General features: G+C 47.1%; 1 protein-coding gene across 5 annotated transcripts in view; it reads left to right on the top strand.

Moving 5' to 3' along the window:
* Positions 1-21,067, top strand: part of PRDM16 (PR/SET domain 16) — a 258,782-nt gene that overhangs the window by 86,533 nt on the left and 151,182 nt on the right. For 4 of the 5 annotated variants that reach the window (XM_027742982.2, XM_027742963.2, XM_027742972.2 and 1 more), the window contains exon 2: positions 8,056-8,405. The exons of the other annotated variant lie outside the window; for it this stretch is intronic. In XM_027742982.2, coding sequence (XP_027598783.1) covers positions 8,056-8,405 — 350 coding nt within the window. The remainder of the gene's footprint in view (positions 1-8,055; positions 8,406-21,067) is intronic. 5 annotated transcript variants of the gene reach the window in all.

Here is a 21,067-nt window from a genome sequence, read left to right on the forward strand (position 1 = left end):
AGGCTAATCCACTGGAAAAAATGCAACAAGTTTTACAATTTTTTTTTTTTATTTAAAATGAAGGGATAGTTTGTGCAAAATAGCTTGAAGTACAACTATAGAAATCTGCTAAATCTGGGCATATCTGAATTTAAAAAATATCCGTGTAGTGCTCTGAGTGTTGAGGAAAATACAGTTTGCAGAGTACAGCCTTCCTCAGGATGGTAGAAATAGTATGAAGGATTTTTTTTCCCCTGTTTTAGCAGAGCTCTGCTGTTTCTCCTGCGATATATAACTGGTGAGCTTCCCTGGAATTTTTTTGGCTGGGGATGGAAAATCCAACTTTTATATTGTGGCGTCAAAATGTGCCTGTGTGCCTCTGAAAATAGAGCTGTGCTTTTGACACCCACCTCACGGCTCCGTCCTCTGTCCTGCATTGATTCACTGATTCCCTTTTATTCCCAGAGTCTGTGGACAGTGTCCCTTTCCTTGCTCTGCCCTCCCTCCTCTCCTCCAGGCCCGGGGAGTGTTTGTCCGCCTCACGTCGGGAACTGGAAATTGTTATCGATTAATATTAATATTTAGCATGTTTGTGAGAATGTCTCTCCCCGCTGCTATTAATCTGCCGTGTTAATAATGCCAGGACTCCTGTTCTGGACCCTGGGGAACCCACAGTGAGCGGAATGACAATGAGACGGTGACAACAGCCCCAAAGCCTCCGCTTGGCAGAGCCGTGAATTCCAATTGCGAGGGCTCCTTTTGGAGGCTCACAAACGCTTTATTCTCGCTCCGGGCTTTGACATCCAGGACTGAGAGAAATCTCCAGCGTCGGTTGTTAGTTTTTGGAGAGCTGCATTGATTTATTTGTTGGAGCAGGGTGACATTGCTCCCGGCCCAGGGTTTCTCTCGCAGGCGCTTTTCAAAGTTCCACTTTTGCTGCGTTTCCAGAGCGCAGACATTTCTGCGGGACCGGAGCAGTTTCTGCTCTCCCCTCGTGGGGAGGGGGCTTTGTAGCAAAAATAAGCAAACTGCTGAAAAGCAACGATGGTTTTTCTGCGCAAAGTGGAGCCTTTCTTCGGGCTTTCCTCTCTTCCTTCCCAGAATTTTCTCCTGTTGTGTTATTTCCGTAGATTCCTCGTAAATGTTTGTTCCCACTCTGGTAATACACTGTACGTGTCTCGTGACGCTTCGTTGGACCTTTTATCTTGTAAATAGTTCAGAGACAGAAATCCCAAAGGCTACTATTTTTTCCAGTGGCTTTAATAATAGGATAGTACAGCTTTTTTTTTTTCCCCCCTAAAAACCTACTTTATCTCTGCATTCAAACATGCATTGAATTAATATTTTACCGTAGCACAGTCTGTAGAAATGTCAATTTGAATTCGAATATAAAACAAAACAGTGGATACAGAGATCAGGTGAAACGTAGTTACAGACAACAACATTCTCTGAAGAGTTTGATTCTGAAAGGATCTTATGTGGAAATATTTTTGATCCCTGGTTGAACTAGACTTTTACTGGAAATATAATACTGGCATTTAGTGCAGAGTAATTTGGACACTTTCCCTGCTGGTTTTACTAGAGGAAAATGCGTATTAAGGAACACACTGCAATACTGTTTCAAGCTTTATTCTTCATTTCTGCCAGCAGAAATCCCTTAATAAAAGAAAACACTTGATTTTTTTTTGCTTAAAACCAAAGGCACTTGAAATCCTTAATACCTGTTCTCCTTGCAGCCAAGTTCTGAAGCAACTGCTTTTAGAATGTTTATTGAAAAATGCACCCGATTAACTCTGTGCTCAGTCGTCATCTGCTCTTCCAGCTCCTTCGGAGCTGCTTTCTGTTTCTTTTTAATAAAAGGACTTGAAGCTGCTTCGAGAGGTGTAGTTCCAGCTAAGACAAAACAGAGCATGAACGTGAAACTTGAAAAATGAATATACAAAGTAAACACGGGAAAGGGGCTGCGCTTGAAATGTTTGGGTTTTATCGCAGTTCTCTTCCTTTTCGTCCGTCCTGCCTCCTCCTCCTGCCTCATCCCTCACTGCCTCTGCAGCTCTGAGTGTTCCCCGGGACTAAATTGTTTTTTAATGGATTCTGCAGCAGTTCTGCAGCAGACAGATCCAGGGAGGTTCCCTGGATTTTGTGCTCCAAGGCTTTGGGTGGCAGCCCCAGCCCAGCAGCACCCGGGGCAGGTTCCTGTGCTGGCAGTGCCCAGAGCTGGTGCTTGGCTGAAATGTTCCACAGGGATGTGCTAAAACTTGTGTCTCCTTCGGGCTTCATTTCAGTGACAATTGTAAATAAACGATTCTAGGAGTAGCCCTGCGAGTGGGAGTGTCTGGGGCTGGCAGGGTGATGCTGCTGGGCTGCAGGAGCTTGGCCATCAGGGCTGGAGCACCAGGCTCACTCCACTGAGGAATGATCCAATGTGCTTCATGTGATAGTGTCATCTGGCATTAAATGCCCAAGATTTAGGGGGAATCTAAAGGGAAGAAAAATACTATTTCAAGCTGTGTATCTCTGGATATGTTCAGAAAAATAGGCAAAACCACAACAAGTTGTAGCAGAAGTGCCCATTAAACTGAAAAATTAAAGAGAGGATTGTGTTCCCAGCCCCATTTCTCAAAGGTAAAAGCAGCTGGTGTGACATTCCTTTGGCACCGTGGCACGGGGGCAAAACCACTTCCCACTTGTGACCACTTCCCTGCCTGTGCATTCATTGCCCAAGAGTTTTTTTCAACTGTAAAACTTGTGAAGATGAAGGGGTTTTGTGAGTGAATGAAGGAGAAAAAAGCCATTTCTGAATGGTCATTTAAAGCAGAATTTCCTTCCCCTCCTGCAGCAGTTAGAGGTGTACAGGAAAGCTGTCAGAGCATCCTGGGTAGTCCAAGAACTGCCCAGAGCCCTGGTCCCCAGGGTGCCCAGGAGGTTCCCATGGGCAGGTTCTGCTTTGGGTGCTGAATGTGTTGCTCTCAGACCAGTATCCACCAGCAAACCCTGTAGGTACCAGTACAGCTTAGAGGCAAAAGGTTTTTACAGTGAATGGAAGGAAGAAATTATGGGATGGGCTCAAGAGTCTTAAATAAGTTATTGTTTATTATAAATAAGTTATTGTTTATTATCCTTCCCTTACAGCCATTTTAATTAAAATGATGCTGTCCATGGATGGCAAAAAAAACATTTTTTTATGGCCATAAAGCATTTAATGGTTCAGCCCCATCCTTAATGAAAGAGCAATAACTCGTGTCTCTCCTGCTTGGTCACTAATCTGCCCCCTTTCTGGCAGGAGGGAACCCAAACATTTCAGAAGAGCTTCCAGAGAGGGTCTGACACTGAGTTTTAGGTCTTCGGTGTGTCACAAATACGAGCCTCTCTTTTCTTTGGGGGAAATGTGCCTGTGTAGCAGCCCTGCCTTGCCCAGGAGCTGGTCCCCTTCCCCAGCAGAGTGACTGGGAACCATTCCTGGATGACCCGAACAGTCGGCAGGGACTGGGTCTGGGATTCTCTATTGTAGTTCAGCTGCGGCCATCAGGTGGCAACCTGATCACTGGGATCATCCTGAGCCGGAGGCACTTTGGGGTGGGTGTTCTCTGGGGCTTTCCAGTGTCCTTTGTGACTTAGAGATGTGTCTGCCAAGTTCTGGGCATGTCCTGCTGGCAGCTCTCGCCCCAGCCAGGGCAGAGTGGGAGTGAGGAGCCTGCAGAATTCCCAGTGGGAAAAGGCAGGGGGAGGGCAGGTATTTCTTATAATTTACCTGAATTAAGTTATGATGAGCAGCACAATATCCTGGGGTGATGAAGCCCATTGGCTGGTGGCAGTAGTTAAGCACATCCTTGATTAATGTGAATATTTGTGCTCGTGGCTGAGCTGGGCTCTGATGCTGGTGATCCCTTCCAGCTCTTCTGGTCTGCAAATGGGTCAGGAAAAATGACTTTATATTTGGTGGTGAAACATTCTGAGTCCACAGCAAAGAGGGGCAGAATCCTGTCACCCCAGAGTTCAAAGTATAGGTGGTCTTGTTATCTGGAGCTGTGAAATACAGAATCATGGAATGGTTTGGGTTGGAGGGATCTTAAAGATCATCTCCTTCCACCCCTTGCCATGAGCAGGCACACCTTCCACTAGACCAGGTTGCTCAGTACCCCTCAATATATTGCTCCAAATGCTCAAATATTCCATATCTTTTTCCTAAAGAGACATCATATCTGGAATAGTTTCGTTTGACCTTTTTGTTTTCTTCCCTGGGGAATGTTTCTAAAGGAAAAATCGCACAGTGCAGGAACCTCAGGACGTCCATGGGGTTGTAAAGGTGGTGGCAACATCCCTCTTTGGGTTGGCAAAGATGTTTGGGGTCACCCACTGCTCTTCCTGTAGAGCCAGGAAAATGGAAACGAATCCCAGGGAAGTCCTGGTCTAGTGGGTATTTTCCTGATGGTATTTTGTATGATAAAATACCCCAATAACAAACAGTTCTGGACAACACTGAGGTTTTCATACCTGTATGTGTGTCTAACTCCCAGTTAGGAAGGAGTTGCAAAGTTTGGATGGTGAATTAAAAAACCCTTTCAACACCCAGTTACTCCCTAAGGAAGAAGCCCAGGTTGGTCTCTCCCTGTGTGGTTTCACTCCTGGGTACAAAGTCACAATTCTGGGGGAATATTTGTGTTCTCCCTGTTCCCAGTGTTCCCACTGCTCTCCAGGGGCAGCAGGAATGTGGGATCAGGCCCAGTTTTGTATTTATTTCAAGGTCAGTGAAACTCGAGGCAGATGGGGCTGGTGATCAGGCACTGCCTGCCCAGGGTAAACTCAGTCTTGGTCTGTTCTGTGAATGTCCCCAGGGAAGAAGTTGAAGATGCTCTTTGCAGTGTCTGTGAGTGTAGCAAATGCTCATTAATCTCAGATAAGTAGGTATTTCCTTAGCAGGATTAAATAATAATAATAATAACAGCCTGCTATTTGGGTTTCTTGGGTTCAGTGTGTCCCACAACAGAAGCTGTGGCTGAGGTGATCTCCCAGCTACACCTCTATTATTATTATTATTATTATTATTATTATTATTATTATTATTATTATTATTATTATTATTATTATTATTATTTAAACCAAATACAAAACATACCAGAAACCCACCCAAACTCTAACACATTATTCCACCTACCACGGATTTCCTTTAACATCAGACTTTCTTTTCCTTTCATTACAGCTGCTAAATAGATTATTCATGAGGTCTCTCACCAACACTAAACCATCACTCTCATTGTTGCAAGACCCTCATTGGTGTCACACAGATTTTCAGCATATGCCCATATCTGATTGTCTGTGGAAACAACCTTTCAATGGGCCTTTTTATCGAGTCATTTTGCTGGTGAGCTTTGAGGGACTAATTTTAGTTTCATGACAGTAACAATAAGGTCAAGTTGTATTTCTGTCCCGCTTTTCACATCAGCAGACACTCCCCAGCCCTGCAATCCCTGCTGCTGGAAGAGGGGCAGATGTAGGACAGCGTGGTTGTCCCCAGGGAGTGGCCACGTCCCACGTCCAGCTCTCCGTGGCAGCGCAGCTCGGGAGAGCCGGGGGTTGTTCCCAAAAAACAAGACATTCCCTGCTTTCTTCAACACATTTTTTATTTTTAACCAGTTGTGTTCCAAAGCTGAGAGGGGCACTGAGGGTGACAGACAGCACAGGGGCAGTGAGGGCAGTCCGGAAGGTTCTGCAGTGCAGAATAACCAACGGTCATCAAAACTGAACCCCGGCTGCTGGATTTTCCCCAAATCCCTGGAATAAACAGGACCTGTGGAGAACATCAGCCACCACACCTGTGTGTTTGAGCTGGGATTGTTCAGCTTGGGGAAAAGGAGGCTCAGGGGGGACCTTCTCACTCTCTCCAACCCCCTGGAAGGAGGTTGTGACCGGGGGGGATCCACGTCTCCTGCCAGGCAACAAGTGCCAGGAGGAGAGGAAATGGCCTCTGTTACCTCAGTGTTGGGCTGTGGGGACAAACCCAACATTCACACCCCTGCCTCAGTGTCCTTCTGCTCCCACATTCACACCCCTGCCTCGGTGTCCTTCTGCTCCCACAGGTGCCACGTGGGATCTCTGGTGTCAGAACCATCGTGACCCACAAATGTTCTCTGTCACTGCCATTTCCTGCCCGTTACCAGTGCCTGGGTACTGACTTTAGCAGAAGGAACAGGTTCCCTGTGTTTTGTGATTTCTCTTGAAATAAGAGGTCGGTCAGATGTGGGTTCAGCTTCAGAGTAAATTGAAATTTATTCAGAACTGCCCCGACTGTCCCACAGAAGAAATGAAATTACAGTGTTCAGTAGTGAGGTGTCTCTATACTTTCCTTGTATCCTTTGGAAATTTTCACAGGTCGTGCTCCAGTAAACCTAGTTTTGCTTTTCAACTCAGTTGGAATTCCTGTTTCTTAAGTGCAGAAGAGGCTAATCATAGAGGAGAAAATAATTTGACTTGCTAATACTGGGCGAGAAAACATTTACTGCAACCACAAGTATTTTCAGGATGATGGAGTGTCTCATGCTCATGAAAGCTCGGCTCTGGCGACATGTTTGAGTAGGGAGGGCTGCACTTTCTAGCAGAGGAAACCCATGTAAGCTGTAGCAGGCAGTTCTCTGTATTTCTCCAGAGCTGGAGCAAAAAAATGTTGGCAAAGGAATCAAAATCCTCCTCTTTAGTCAAGTCTGCCACCAGGTTTCTTAGGCATGAACTCAGGAAAATCTTTATTAGGCATAAAAAAACCAGAGGAGGAGATGTGTCTCGCAGACAGAAGGTGCATTCTGAGGTTATGGAAGGGATGAATTATATATACCTTAAGTCAAGCCATGCTTTTCCAGCTATTCTTCCCTATGGTTCCTGTTTGGCAGCCAGAGCTGCAGTGAAAACTGGGAGTTTTGTTGGGTGCTGCTCCCCCCGATGACATCAGGGGTCAGTCATTAATATGCACCGTGGGAGTCCCTCCCGTGCAGGAGGGGCCACAATGGGGTGGTTGTTGGCCTTGTTATCATAGTGGGGGCTCCTGTGCACAGTCCTGCTGCCTCATGTTTAATTGAGAGATGGCAAAGCTGCTCCCAAAAATGCTTCAACTACTTGTATTGTATGACAAATGTGTTTTTCTTTTCCCCTCCCCGTGTTTCACTCCCTCCCCTTTTTTTCTTTTTGGATGAAAAAGCTTCATTTTCATTCCATATGAATGTCCTTGCTTAGCAATTGACTCCTCTTGGAAAAATCCCCAAACTTTTTTACCCTCTGTGTCCAGTGTTTTCACTCCAGGACAAGGGGGAATGGCTTCACACTGACAGAGAGTGGGTTTAGCTTGGGTATCAGGAGGAAATCCTTCCCTTGGAGGGTGGGAGGCCCTGGCACAGGGTGCCCAGAGAAGCTGTGGCTGCCCCTGAATCCCTGGAAGTGTCCAAGGCCAGGTTGGACGGGGCTTGGAGCAACCTGGGCTGGTGGAAGGTGTCCCTGCCCATGGCAGGGGGTGGAAGGAGATGATCTTTCAAGGCCCTTCGAACCCAAACCATTCTGGGATTCTGAGGTAACAAACTGCTGATGCTTTTGTTACCCCTGCAGAGGTGCTTTGCTGGGAGGTCACCTCAGCCACGGCTCCTGTTGTGGGACACACTGAACCCAAGAAACCCAAATACAAGGCAAACAGCTCTTACCAAACTTAGCTTGGTTTTAGCTTGATTTCTCTATTTTTTCTTCCCCTCTAAAAATACACTGAGCCAGTTAAAGCAGTAAATGGTTAAAGGGAACCTCGGCCTCCTTCTGTGTTTTCTTCCCTCTCTCCAAAATTGAGAGACCAGCACTCCTGGAAGGCTGATCCCGTAGAAGATGTCAGGCTGCACTCCCCTCCCTGCCAGCCCTCAGCAGCACTGCCTGTCGTGCAGGCAGGGTGGGAGTTCCCCCCTCAGCCCCACCTGAGCTCTCCGAGGGAGGTTTGGCTCTTCACCCTCCAGGCGTGGGAGCTCGGCTTGGGGAAACTCCATCCCGAGAAGAGATTAACTGATGTTCACCCGAGTATTTCAGTGTGTTTTGTTCTGCTGTTTCCCCTTTTAGGTGACAGCGAGATTGTAAATAATATGTACGAGACCGACCCCGATCTCCTCGCGGGCGAAAGCGCAGAGGAGGAAACAGAGGACAGTATAATGTCCCCCATTCCCGTGGGACCTCCGTCACCCTTCCCCACCAGTGAGGACTTCACTCCCAAGGAGGGCTCACCTTATGAAGCTCCCGTCTACATTCCTGATGACATTCCAATCCCACCAGATTTTGAACTCAGAGAATCTTCGATCCCGGGGGCAGGGCTAGGGATTTGGGCCAAAAAGAAGATTGAAGTTGGGGAAAGATTTGGACCCTATATGACAGGACAGAGGAGCACATTAAAGGAAACAAACTTTGGATGGGAGGTAAGCGTGTGGAATGTGATCACCACATTCATTTCTCTTCTCTGCCAAGTGTTCCTGAGGCTGGACTGGGGCCTGGTGGCCCGGGGACGGGCGCAGTGACTTTGCCAGTGCCGCGTTCCCCTCCGTCATTTGTCCCCCCCAAGTAACCTGAAGTGTTTAAAATCAGCAGAAATCCCTTTAAGATCCCTTCTTGGGCTACAAAAACCGCTCTGGCACCATTTTGGAAGGTTGGTTTTAAATGCTGTCGGGTCACTTCATCAAGTGCTTGTCATTCCGAGGTTGTGTTCAGGACTTGTCGCGGAGGAGGGAATGGGATTAGTGGCACCGTGTTCTGTCGTTGGGGGTGTTACCTTTGACTCCCAGCCCTGTCAGCAGTGCAGGGATCATTAACTGCTCAGAGGGAAATACCATGTACCCATTACCTGCCCAGATGTTCTCGAGTTCTCGTTCCGCAGCAAAGATGGAGAAATGTGAAAGTCATTTTTCCCTGAGAGCTGAACACAAAAAAAATGGTGCTCAAGAGGGAAAACAGCCCTATCCCACAACTCACATCTTTCTCCCTGCTTTTCTGGCCTTGTCCCAGGAGTCATCTCCATCTCTTCTGCTCCTACATTCTTGGTTTGAAAATGTCCGTATCCCTAATTGTCCTGAAATACAGGATATTCTGGGAGCAGTGAAGTGCAGCCTGGGAGTTCTGCTCTGTGTCACAGCCCTGTTCCAGCACATCCAGCGTCCATTACACACTGTGGAATTCCTTCTCTCCAGTCCCAGTGCCCATCCCAACCCACCACACCCCTGCTGCCATGGGAGCTGCTGGCTGTTGGCCTAAGGAGGAGCTTTGTCTGGAGCAGCTGGAGCACAGAGGTTTCCCAACAGGACACCCAGGCTGTTGGACAGGGGGAGACCTGTCCCTCAAAATAAGTGGGAGCTCAATTTTCCCTCCCTTTTCCCTGGCTGAAGCAGTGACTTGGCCTGTTTTCTCCTTCGGCCGCTACTGATGTGAAGTGGTTTAGAAAACATTGGAGTACAGGGTGGGAGCAGCTCAGGATGGGACTGGAAGTCTCACTGGGGGGGAAAAGCCAGCAATGCAGTCACAGAAGCCCTGTTTTCTTAGAAACTGGGGTCAGAAAGGCCAGACTTCAGCATTAACATTTGAAATTGTGTCTGATTATATTTACACTCTTGATTGTGAAGTCAGAAATCAGCGAGCAGTTGGATTCAGTGAAGCCCAAAGAAGTAGGTCCAGATGTTTTTGTTTACTTTTTCAATGTGTCTGAAGTGCAGGAAACAGCAAAAAACACTTGTTATAAGAACCAAACTCAATTGTGTTTTGTCGCTCTGCACCAGGGGATGTCTGAAGAGCTGAAACCAGGGTTTGGTTGAATGACTGGGTGGGAAAGTTTCTTTTTCTTACTGTCTTAGTACAGGGAAAAGAGGGAAATTCAGCTCAGACTTTTAATTCCCTCTGTTCCCTCCAGTGACGTTCCTCAGAAGTTCATCTTGGTCTTGGCTTCTTTTGTGTGAATATCATTGCAGAATATTTAATTGGTGTGAGTGTCTGAGTTTCAAGACATGGGTTTTGGGGGAGAAAACCCCCTGTTAATGTCCTGGCAGTCCATGGTCTGGCTCAGGGAGGCTGCAGGTGTGAGGCAGCTGGAGATTCCCGGAGGAAGGTTCTGGTCACCCCGAGGTCTCTCTGAAGCTGGGCACAGTTTCTCTCTAGGAATGTGCAATATTGATTATTTGTGGGCTGCAAAGTGGAAGTGGCTCCTTCAGAAAGGCGAATTGCCTTTTTCTGACCCAAATATTGATAGGTGGCGTTGGTTGGTTTCGTGTACCTTTTCTGTTTGTTATTTTGTTTTCAGGCTGGTTTTTTGGACACAGTGCAATCCTCCCTGGCTCTTAGAAGTCAGATCCAGTTTGGGCAATGCAAATCTTTTTTTTTTTCTGTGACCTTGGCCAAGCTTTGTCCTTGTGTTCTCTATTTCTGATAAAAGTTGGTGTTTGCATTCAGGGTTTTAAGAACCGTTCCCCACATCCCCTGGGCTCTGGGTGCCAGCCCTGATAGGAGCCCTTTCTATCAACTTGGCTTTGTGACACTGTTTGTTTTTGTGGTGTAATTGAACAAACTTTCCTTCTCCGAGGCACTTCTCACATTTCAGCTGTTCCTTTGTCCTCTGATTTGGCCGGGACGTTTCACACCTCAGAGAAGGACTGTTTGTCCTCCATCAGGTGTCCTCAAACACTGTCCCCTCCCACCCCGACTCTCTCTCTTTGGACCCTGCCTGTACCTGCAGATACCTCTTGAAGTTTTCCACTTCCCAGTGTGTTTAAAGACAGTTCAGGGACATGTTTTTAGTCACTCAGCACCTTCAGCATTTCACTTGGGCCCAACATCCAGGAATCCCTCCATGTGCTGAGCAGAACTCATGGAATAAATCCCGTGTGGGAGTTCCTGAGCCATTCCCTTCGAGTGTGAGGTTGGAAAAGCCTGGAAGAGACGTTCTGGGCAGATTGCTGGGAAGCTGTAACTTGGGATGTGTTTCCATCCTCTGTCCATGAAATTGGGCAGGCAGGCAGATGGCAGCCAGGGGAAAAAAGGAAAGGGGAGGAGTTTTTTGTCACCCTGCAACTTATTGGCATTTGCCTCTGTGTGCTGTTTCTTCCAGGAGCGATAAATCCAACAAATCTGGGGATTGCAGTACCATGAGAAGTGTTCCTTCTGCACTTTGACATTATTTTTTTGGTCAGCATTTCTCTGAAACTTGTAGTTTTGACTTGCAGTGACTTGTGGGTCGACTGCTGTTGTAAGACTTCCACACACAGCTCCTCATTTCTGGCCAGTTGGGACATTACTGTGATACCTGAATTAACCCTTCTATTGGTATTTTTACCTCAGGAATGATGTCTGTTCTTCACACCCAGTCTCTTCTCTATTCATACTTCCCAGCTGATTTCCTGCAGTTTATGCTCCTGATAATCCCATTTTGGGGGGTGCAAACCCCACCCCACCCCCCAAATTCTGAAAACCTGGTCTTCTTTTGTCTGATTTCGTAGTCATCAGTCGTGCAGTTTTAACAGTGTTTCTGCCTTTGCACAAAAACTTCTTGCCTTTTATCACAGTAATTTTATTGTCAGGCTTTGACTAAGCTGAGAGCACCACTGGAAGTAGAACAGCTACAAAGTGAACATTCCTCAGCACCATCTGTTTTGCTGGAAGCTGCTGGGTTTGTTGTTCTCTAGGATGTGCTTCACAATTCATGTCTGTTTTCTTCTGATATCTGTATTCTAGAAAAAAAAATCAAATAACGTTTTGGGGGTTGGAAAACGTGCTATTAAGGGCTTTGGTTTGAAAATGGAATTTCTCCCCTCTCTCCAAGCATTAGCACTGCAGAAATAGCTTTCCCTTTTCAAATTCCAGTAAGGGCAGATTTGTGAAAATGAAAATAAAGCAGTTAATTGTACCCCAAGTCCTCAGGAAACACAGAGGAAACTTCCAAACCTCACGTTTGGAGGCAGGGCCAGCTCTGTTTTCATGTGAACTGCTCTCTGCAGCCCTGGCTCTGATGTCCAACATCCAGCTCCAGGAGGTACAAGAATGTTATTTGCTGGAACTTTCAGGTTCACTCGTTATTTCTCCCAAAACATCAATGGGGATGCAGAATGCTGTGTCTTATTTGCCATATCTTGAAAAAAAAAAAAGATGTGTAGTTATTTTTATGATGGAAGTTTTTCCTTTTGGCCAGACAGGAGGGCCTGGGTTGTGACAGGGAGAGCACGTGCCCTGCTTTATCTGCAGCACAGCTTCACTATCTTCTTTCTTGATTGGCTTTGTGGAATATGCTTTTAAAAATATTCTTTAAATTAAGCCACACCTCTCATTGAAGGGCTTTTTTGGCCATGGGATGGCAGGGAGTGATTCATGCTCGTGTCACAGAGCTCAGTCAGATGTGTCCCCTCCCAGGGGTGATTCAGCAGGACACTGAGCTGGGGGTTTTCCCCTGGGCCTCAGTCCCTGACACTGCTGAGCATGTTTATCTCTTTTGATTCCTCAAAAGACACCACCCAACCCAAAAGCCTCGTGATTATTCAGTGAGATGTGACTGCATTTCCCCTGATGCTGCTACTCCCCTGCCTGCTGGCACAGGGCACACCACTCAGAGCACCCCAAATAAATCACCCTGGGTTTGTGCTTTATGGCCTCTGAGACCTAAAAAAAAATAAAATAAAATGATTACATAATGATTTTGATCACTTTGAATAAATAATGGCATTTATCATAGTGCTGCTTATTTTGCTAATTGAGAGAATGGGAACCTCATCCTGGAGGGAAGTTGAGCAACTGAATTGTAGGGAATTTGGAAGCAATGATGATTTTAGCTCAGTTTGCTTCACAAGGTAAATAACATTGATTAATAATTATTAGTTGCTCTGTTTTAATTTATATTTTAAGAGAGATTATTTGCTGAAGCACAAAGACTTCCCTCACACTGAAGTGTTGGAGCCAGGCTGCTCCTTTACACAGGAAAAATAAGTGCTTTCACTTCATAGTCCAGGGTGAAGATAGAAACTGTCCCATGGAAGACAAATAACTGTGGAAAAAACAGGAGCCGACAGCTCTGGATGGAGCAGAATTCTGGCTCCACATCTGGGCCAGTGGAAAACTGCTGGGTTTTGAACATGCTTTATAGTGTCAGTGATTCACAGCAGCTCAACCTCCCTGTTCCCACAAAATAGGAGGTTTAAGGTTTAGCACGAGGGTCTTTTTCGTTTTGTTTGTTTTTAGAAATGCTCGTAAGTGCCAAGGGAAATTTACTTCCCATGTTCTGGCCTTAAATGCTAAAGGGAGAATTATATTGTATTTCCTTGAGTCTTAAAAATACTAAAATATATGTTTAAAAATACATATTTTTAAGTTACTGAAATATCTGCAAAATATTAAAATAGGAAGGAGCCTCTGAGATTCTTCTAACTGTGGTGATTTTGCTTCCCAGCTAAAAAAACGTGCAGAAATTCCCTCATTTCCCTTTACAAGCTGAGACAGTTAAAGCAGCGTGTTCTTGTTTGTCCTGTTTCTTAACTAAAGATGCTAAAAAAAGGTGTGAGTCCTTTAAATGAGCAAAGAACTCCTTGCACTGATCCCTCTCTGCCGTGCTTTCAGCTCGTGGGCTGAGAGGATGTGATGACATTTCCCTTCCAGCCTCCCCTGGTTCATTCATTCTCTCTGGCCTCTGCCTTTCCCTTTGGCTCGAGAATGATGTTACTGGAACAGCTTCCATGCTCAGGGAAAAGCAGCTCAGGACTTGGGGGTTTCACACCAGGGAATGGGCAGCCTGGGAGGTGACTGAGGAAGGGGGTGCGTGGCCCTTTCCTAGGTGTTACCTCCCCAGCAGGTATTGCCCAGGCAAAGTTATTTCACAACTTGTCAATTTTATTTATTTATTTATTTATTGGGCTGGAATTACTCTGAAAAAGAAAGAATCTGTGGTTTCACAAGGAAAGCAGAAGGTTGGGAGCACCCTGGGACTGCCCAGATGTGCCCTCGGCCACGAGGAGCTGCCAACAGCAGCCCCAGGTGGAATTTTTATTCCCACGTGGATAAAACTGCAGAGAAACTTCTGGTTTAGACCAAAACCCAGCGCTTATGTGAAAGAAAAATGAATCTCAAGGAGGAGAAATAACTTCCTGACCTCTAAATCCCCTGAATATTGTGGGATCTGGGGCCAGTGGAGTTGCTGAGCTTTGTACGTGCTGGAGACTGTCCCCTTCCCAGGAGCAGCTGAGGGAGGACACCAACACTCCAACTGTCCCTGCAGGGCCTGCCCCTTGTCCTGGTGTCAGGGGACATCCCTGGGAAGGGGCAGAGGCAGCTTCCAGCTCCTGTCAGTTGTTGGGCTGGTTCCTGTGCCTGCCATTGCAAACGTGCCCGTGGCACAGGGGCTGCCTTTGGATTCAGGGAAAGCAGCTGATCGTGCCACAGGCAAACCCCCATTCCCTACAGCTGCATCAGTTATTGATGCATTCATTTATTGATTCCCACCCTGGAGAAAAGTGAAAAGTGCACCTCATGACATCCATGAAATCTGTGCCGGTTTTTGACGTTCCACCAGATGCTCCAATGTCAGGGTTAAGAGAGTAAGTCTTTTTTAGGCCCAAGAATGCCAAGATATCTTGCTCTATCTTAGGCACTTGGCTAAAACATGGGTATATAAGGAATTAAGGGAAAAAAGAAGAGACAGGGGAAGGGAATGACTAAGAATACCTCCTGATATTTCTCCTTTATTTCCATAAGGGGTAATAACTCATGAGCAATCCGGCAGAGGGCACTTTCTTTAAATAGAACATTCTGATTCACAAGCAGAAAAAGGAAATAAATATTTTCTTTTCGTCTTTGAGAGACATCCATGAATACCAGCTCCTGAAGCAGGATTTTATCATCCCCACTTAAAAAAAAAAAAAAAGAGAGAGAGAAAAAGAAAATCCCATGAAAAGCTCAGTGGTGACCACAGGGTTTGAAAAATAGCTCTTTTCATTGTCAAAAGCCTTGCAGAATGCAGGGCACTGCTTCTCCCTCCGGAATGTTAACCTGCAGAGAAATCCAACCTTGATTTTGTCCCTTCCCAGAAAAGCCTGGCTGATGGAGCACTGGGACACAGTGGGCTTTTGTAAAGGAAATGATCAATAAGTGAAACCATAAATATCCAGGAGCTTTGAGGGGGCATCGCTCTGGGGACTCACAGTTTGAAGAGGTGGGAGCAATGTAAAATAACTCACATGGGGGTTTCCAGGCTGCCTGGGGGGGGGGGTCAGGGATGTATTGGCTCTTTGGGGATTCAGCCCAGTTACCTTCCAGAGTCCTTTTTTGTTGTAGCTGAACCCCTGAGTTCCTGTGACCTTGTGTTAAGGGGTTAGAGAAAGTCATTACTCAGCTGTGAGTTAAGGCTTAAATGGAGTCGTAGAATTATGGAATGGTTTGGGTTGGAAGGGACCTTAAAGATTAGCCCAGGTCCAGGTTGCTCCAAGCCTTGTCCAGTCTATGCTTAGACACTTCCAGGGATGGGGCAGCCACAGCTTCTCTGGGCAACCTGTGCCAGGGGCTCCCCACCCTCACAGGGAGGAATCTCTTCCATAAAATACTTGGAGCTGTGTTTAGACTCCGAAAGTTTGTGACATTAGTAAACCTTCCCGAGTTTCTGGTTAATAATCCCAAAGTCTGAAGGTTCTAAACTTCTTTACCTCAATCTGTACGATGCGAGAAGTGGGTTTTCCAGAGCAAAATGTTGTGTTAACTGCTTTGAGACAACAGGCAAATCACATTCTCTGCAGAGTTTGGCTCCATCCTCTTCGTCCCGTGGCAAACACGGAGCAGCAGCGCAGGTTGGGATGGCTGCTAAATGTAGCAGCTCTTACCTTCTGGGATTTAGGACTTCACATGTTTTGGCACTTCAGATGCTTCTTCCTTGGCTCTGGAAAAGCAGGAGAGGTTTCTGTACATAGAGATGGAAATGGAAAGCCGGGTCTGTCGCCCTTCCTGCAGCAGTGGGACACGGGTGGGACACGGGTGGGACTTGGTTCCTCGCTTGCTAACACAGCAGTTCATTATTCATCCTTTCCTCCTCCTGTGCCTTTCAGCCCAGCAAAGAGCTGGGACCTGCACAGATGGAGACAGGAAGTGTCCAACTCTGCAGAACAAGGGCTGTTTGTCCAGGGAAGGTGTGAAGCTGAGTTTGAGTCATTTTTAGCCCCGTGAATGGAAGAAGCACGTCTGCAGGAGGAGGTCCAGTGGCCGGGAAGGGGGTGGATTGGCTCCAGGAAGGAGCATTTCCAGATCATGGGGGTGTCTCTGGGAATGCTGTTCCTAACCATGTGCTCTGTTTCTCAAGTTGTGACTAAGGCCCAGCAGCTTTGTGAGGTGTCCTTGTAACACATCCACCTTGACTCGGTTGTGCATCTCCTCATTTCCTGCTCCTCTCTGTCCTCTCTCAAAGCAAACAGACAAGATCATGGAATCATAGAATGGCCTGGGCTGGAAGGGACCTTTAAGATCATTCAGTTCTACCCCCTGCCATGGGCAGGGACACCTTCCACTAGCCCAGGTTGCTCCAAGCCCCATCCAACCTGGCCTTGGACACTTCCAGGGCTGGGGCAGCCACAGCTTCTCTGGGCAACCTGTGCCAGGGCCTACCCACCCTCACAGGGAAGGCTTTCCTCCTAATATCCAATCTAAACCCACACTCTGGCAGCTTGAAGCCATTCCCCCTTGTCCTGTCACTCCAGGTTCTTGCAAATAGTCTCTCTCCATCTTTCTTTGTTGGCTCCCTTCAGGCTGCAGTTGGGTCATCCTAGAGCCTTCTCTTCTCCAGGCTGAACAATCCCAATTCTCTCAGCTTTTTCCTCCCAGCAGAGCTGCTCCATCCCTCTGATCATCCTGGGGGCTCCTCTGGACTCGCTCCAGCAGCTCCGTGTCCTTGCTGTGCTGTTCCCCAGGGCTGGAGCAGCTCTGCAGGGGGGTCTCAGGCTCAGGCCTGAGTGGAGCTGGTTTGTGTGTAAAGGGGGTTGCAGGGAGGTGACAGTGGCTGTGCCCATGGAACGTGTCTGCACGGATGGAGACGGGCACGTTCCAGTGGGATGTGTAAACAAAGGAGAGGCATCTCTCAGGAATGGATGTGTGGGCACGTGGGAGGCACAGATTGGAGAGCAGTTCGTCAGGACTTGCCACCGTTTACTCTCTTTGCCCCAGAAAGGCACAAAATGTACTTAAAAGTGCTTTCCCCTGCAGAGTGTTCTCACCCAGCCCCTGCTCGTGCAGCTCCACAGTGGGGCTCGTTTTGGCTGCCCTTGGCCCCCTGTTCTGGTGGAGGAACCCCCAGCGTGTCCTGAAAGGATCCCTGGGCCGCGGGTGCCGCGTTCAGGAGCCCCTCAGGATCCCTCAGAGCCACCCTGGTGTTTGGGGTGTTCCACAACCTGTCTGGGGCAGAGGCTGCAGGTTCAGCCCTCTCCGGGCTGTTTGCTCAGCACACTCAAGTGGATCTTTCCTCCCTTTGGATCTGATTCCCCAGCTCTGTTTTCCTTTGCTTTCGGATAATGCCCAGGCAAGTCGTTGCTTTAACTGTGCATCTTATTGTGCCATCCCTGTTCAATCGTGTTCAAAAATACCTACAGCTCACCCTTGTCCCCCACCTCCCTTTTCCCATTTAGATCTCCTTGAAGCCCATTCTCCCTTATCAGCACAGTAATTTCGTGAGCAGAGCTTGGATTTCTGCCGTTTAGGCCCCGGCCATTGTCTGTCGCAGCTGCAGTCAAGATAAACCCTCACCCAGAACAAAGTTGGAATGACCTTTTACAAGCAGAATCTGCCTTGTTTCCCTCCAGACTAATTTATCAGCCTTCATTTCAGCCTAGTCTCTCAGCAGAGGCCTGAAAGAACATTACAGAGAGCATGAATGAACAGGGGGATTAAGATGCTTGGCTAGTCCCTCTTTTTCATCAGACACCTTCTGGATTTGCTGGGCTGTAAAGCTGTAAATGACCGTAAGTGGTGAACTGCCTTCAACTTGGAGGAAGGGGCAGGGAAGGGGCGGGGGAATCACCACAGCCAAAGGTTTGGGAAAGGAGAGGGATGGGGGGAGCTGGATAAAGCTCCTGCCTCGAGGGCAGAGCGTGGCAGGGCCGAGCTGTGCCCATGTCTTGGTGCTGCTGCTCCTCACCAGAGGCTCCGTGCTGGGGGCTCAGTCTGTCCCTGAGGGGGGGGACAGGCTGCACACACAGGCTCAGCTCCTGTTAGCGAGGGGTTCTGGCAAATTTAAATCCAATTTATTGATTGAAAGCCAAATTTTGCAAACTGGATCATGTATCGACGTGCTAAAAGTATTTTGGTGCAGCAGAGAATGCAGAAGTTTTATTGGGAGCATGATTTTAATGCTGCAAGAGGTGAAGTTTGTTTTTAAAGTGAACTTGGCAAGTGTCAAAGAGCCCGATAGGACATCCAAGATCCACTTGCAGCTGACAACAGGCACAGTCCAGAGGACTTGCTGTGAGGAGAGGAATAAATCCTGGTCTCTTGAAGGAAGGGAATAAATCCTGGTCTCTTGAAGGAAGGGGAGAGTTGTCACCTCCAGTGGGGGTGAATTTCCTGCCTGTGGAAATGAAGGTGCAAAGGATGGAGCTGCAGGTCTGGGGGGTGGATGCAGTCAGGGAGCAGCAGGTGAAAATGTGCTGAGGAACCAGCTTGTGAAACTCATATCTCAGTGCCAGGTGATGGGGAACATCAACCACAGGGTGTTTAGAAACTGGGCTCAGGTAAAAGCCCAATGTTTTGGAATTATTTGAAGGTTAGGAGGGGTTCAGTCCTGTCACTGGACAAGCCTGACATTTTGTCTGCAGGATTTTCACACCTTCCTGTGACTGCACATACCAATAAATCCTGCTGCAATAATTGGTATTTTCACTTATGAGTATTAAAAGCCCTTGTAATGCAGTGGCTTGTGATTATCACAGAAACATCCAGACTTCTCTAAACCTCTGGAAGACTTGTGATTTAATTTAGACATCTGGGTGAAAGTTCAGGCTGTGATTCCTTTCTCTCCCCTGTGTTCTAACCCATATTTGTGCCTTTGCAGTCCTTAGCCAATAATAAGGAAGCTGGAGGATTTTTAGAGTACATACACTAGTTTTTGTGGTTGTGTTTAATCCCTTTTTGAGACAGCTTAATAATTCCAAATTTCTGCCCTGTTAGTAAGCTTTGCACCTTGTTGGATGTTTACTTGCACTCAAATGGAAGGTGTGGGCAGCTCATCTCTCAACCACTAATAGAACTATTGTCCAAGTCCTCATTTACAGACACTTCCACTCTCAGAACTGAAGGATCTTTTGCTATTCCTAAGTGCTTATATCATCTCCAAAGCGAAGTCCAGCAGCCTGGCAGGGGGACAGAGGTGGTGCCTGTCTGCAAAATGCAGATATTTTAACCAGGGCAGATTATTTTTGGCTCTTGTCCAGTTTCCTGGGAAATGGGCAGAAAGAAGCTGAGTTTCCTATAGTCCCCTGCAGCTGGGCTTGGGTTTCAATAAGTGTACAAGGTGACTTAAGGAAAAAAAAAGGCAGGAAGTTCAGCTTGTGGTGGAGATTTCTGTGTTCTGTGGAGCAGAAATGGGGGGTTGCTGCTGGGAGGGGCAGCAGCACTGGAGAGGGGGCAGTTCAGCATCCAGGATGGTGCTGCCCAAAATGTCACAGCCCTGCAAAACTCAGGGAATGGGCCTTTAAAAGGATCATGGGTTGACTTCACTCACATAAACATCAGGCCATTTAATTGACTGTATCCAGGGCAGAATAATCCGAGTTGTGTCTGTGCAATGCTGAACTTCCAAGTGGGATTGCTGTCTAAGAAATAACAGGGTTCTTGTCCCAGGAGCATTGGAGGAAACTACTGGGAAAAGTGTTTGAATTAAATACAAGCAAGTTCTGCTTTCTGTAGTGAAAGGTGAACTCCAGAATGTGCTGCCTGTGGAGATCAGGAGGGGGATCAGGAGGGGATGGGGATGGTGTGAGTGCAGCCCATGAGTGCATGTGTCCCCAGGGATATTGTCTCTAATCTCTCTCACAGATGGCTCTGGGTACTGGGGGCTGTGAGGTGACACAGTGGGACTGGGCCAGGCTCCCATGGGCTCCCTGAATCCCCCCTCCAGCCTTTATTGTCATCACTGGTGTTGTCACAGGTCAGACAAAGACCAACCTGGAAAACATTCCTTGGGAGAAAGGGAAAAAAACCCCCAACACCAAAAACCAACCAAACCAGCCAAAAAGGGAGACATTAAATGTTGCTGGGGGCCAACAAATGACACCAAGGGAGGAGCTGGGGGTCAAGGGGCTGAAACAGGGAACACACCAAGGAGTGCCCCTGGAAAAGAGGAGAAGTCTCTTCTGGCTGTGGGAAGATGTGCAGCCTCCACTGCTCCCTGGCAGCCCTGCACTGGTGTTAGTGGTGCCAGTGCTGCTCTTGCAAATCACATTTTCAACTCTTTATTATTTTTATGGATTTTAGATCCAAGCCAACACTCGCAGTGTAAATTCTCATCTCGCCTGTGGTTTGCTACCAGAGTTGGTAGTTGCTGCTGGAAATATCAGATTTAGGAATTTGAACCAAAGTCACTTCTTTTGCTGTTTTCCAAAGTCACCTCATTTTGTAAAGGGCGTGTGTGTGTGATATACATCAGTGTAAATTTACTGCTCACTATAAACTGTAATTGGCAAGAGTGGGGATATAGAGAATTCAGAATGGGAATGATAAAATACTGATACTGTATCCTTTAATTTATTACCTGTATTATCCACACTCTGTGTTTTCCACTCCGTTCTCTCTCCTTCACGAGTTGTGTTTTCACTAGACTGGCATTTTCCTCCTCTGATGAATTAACTGTCAATTGAAGTTAGTGAGATAAATCAAAACAAATGGACACACTGCTCCATATTGACTTTCTCACTGCCTGATTCTGAAAACCACTTTCTGAGCACTGTGCTGTTATTGTGCTCACTTGCTTCTAAGCAAATGTACACGAGAGAAGGAGCTGGGGGAGGGAAGTGTTTGACAGCCATCAACTGCATTTTCCCTATCTTTGGTTTAGCTGGGATCTTGTCAATGATGAGATCTGGGCCATTTACCTGGA

The sequence above is a fragment of the Pipra filicauda genome, unplaced genomic scaffold (assembly GCF_003945595.2).
Source record: "Pipra filicauda isolate LSUMZ 115617 unplaced genomic scaffold, ASM394559v2 scaffold87_size3191425_pilon, whole genome shotgun sequence".
NCBI lineage: Eukaryota > Metazoa > Chordata > Aves > Passeriformes > Pipridae > Pipra > Pipra filicauda.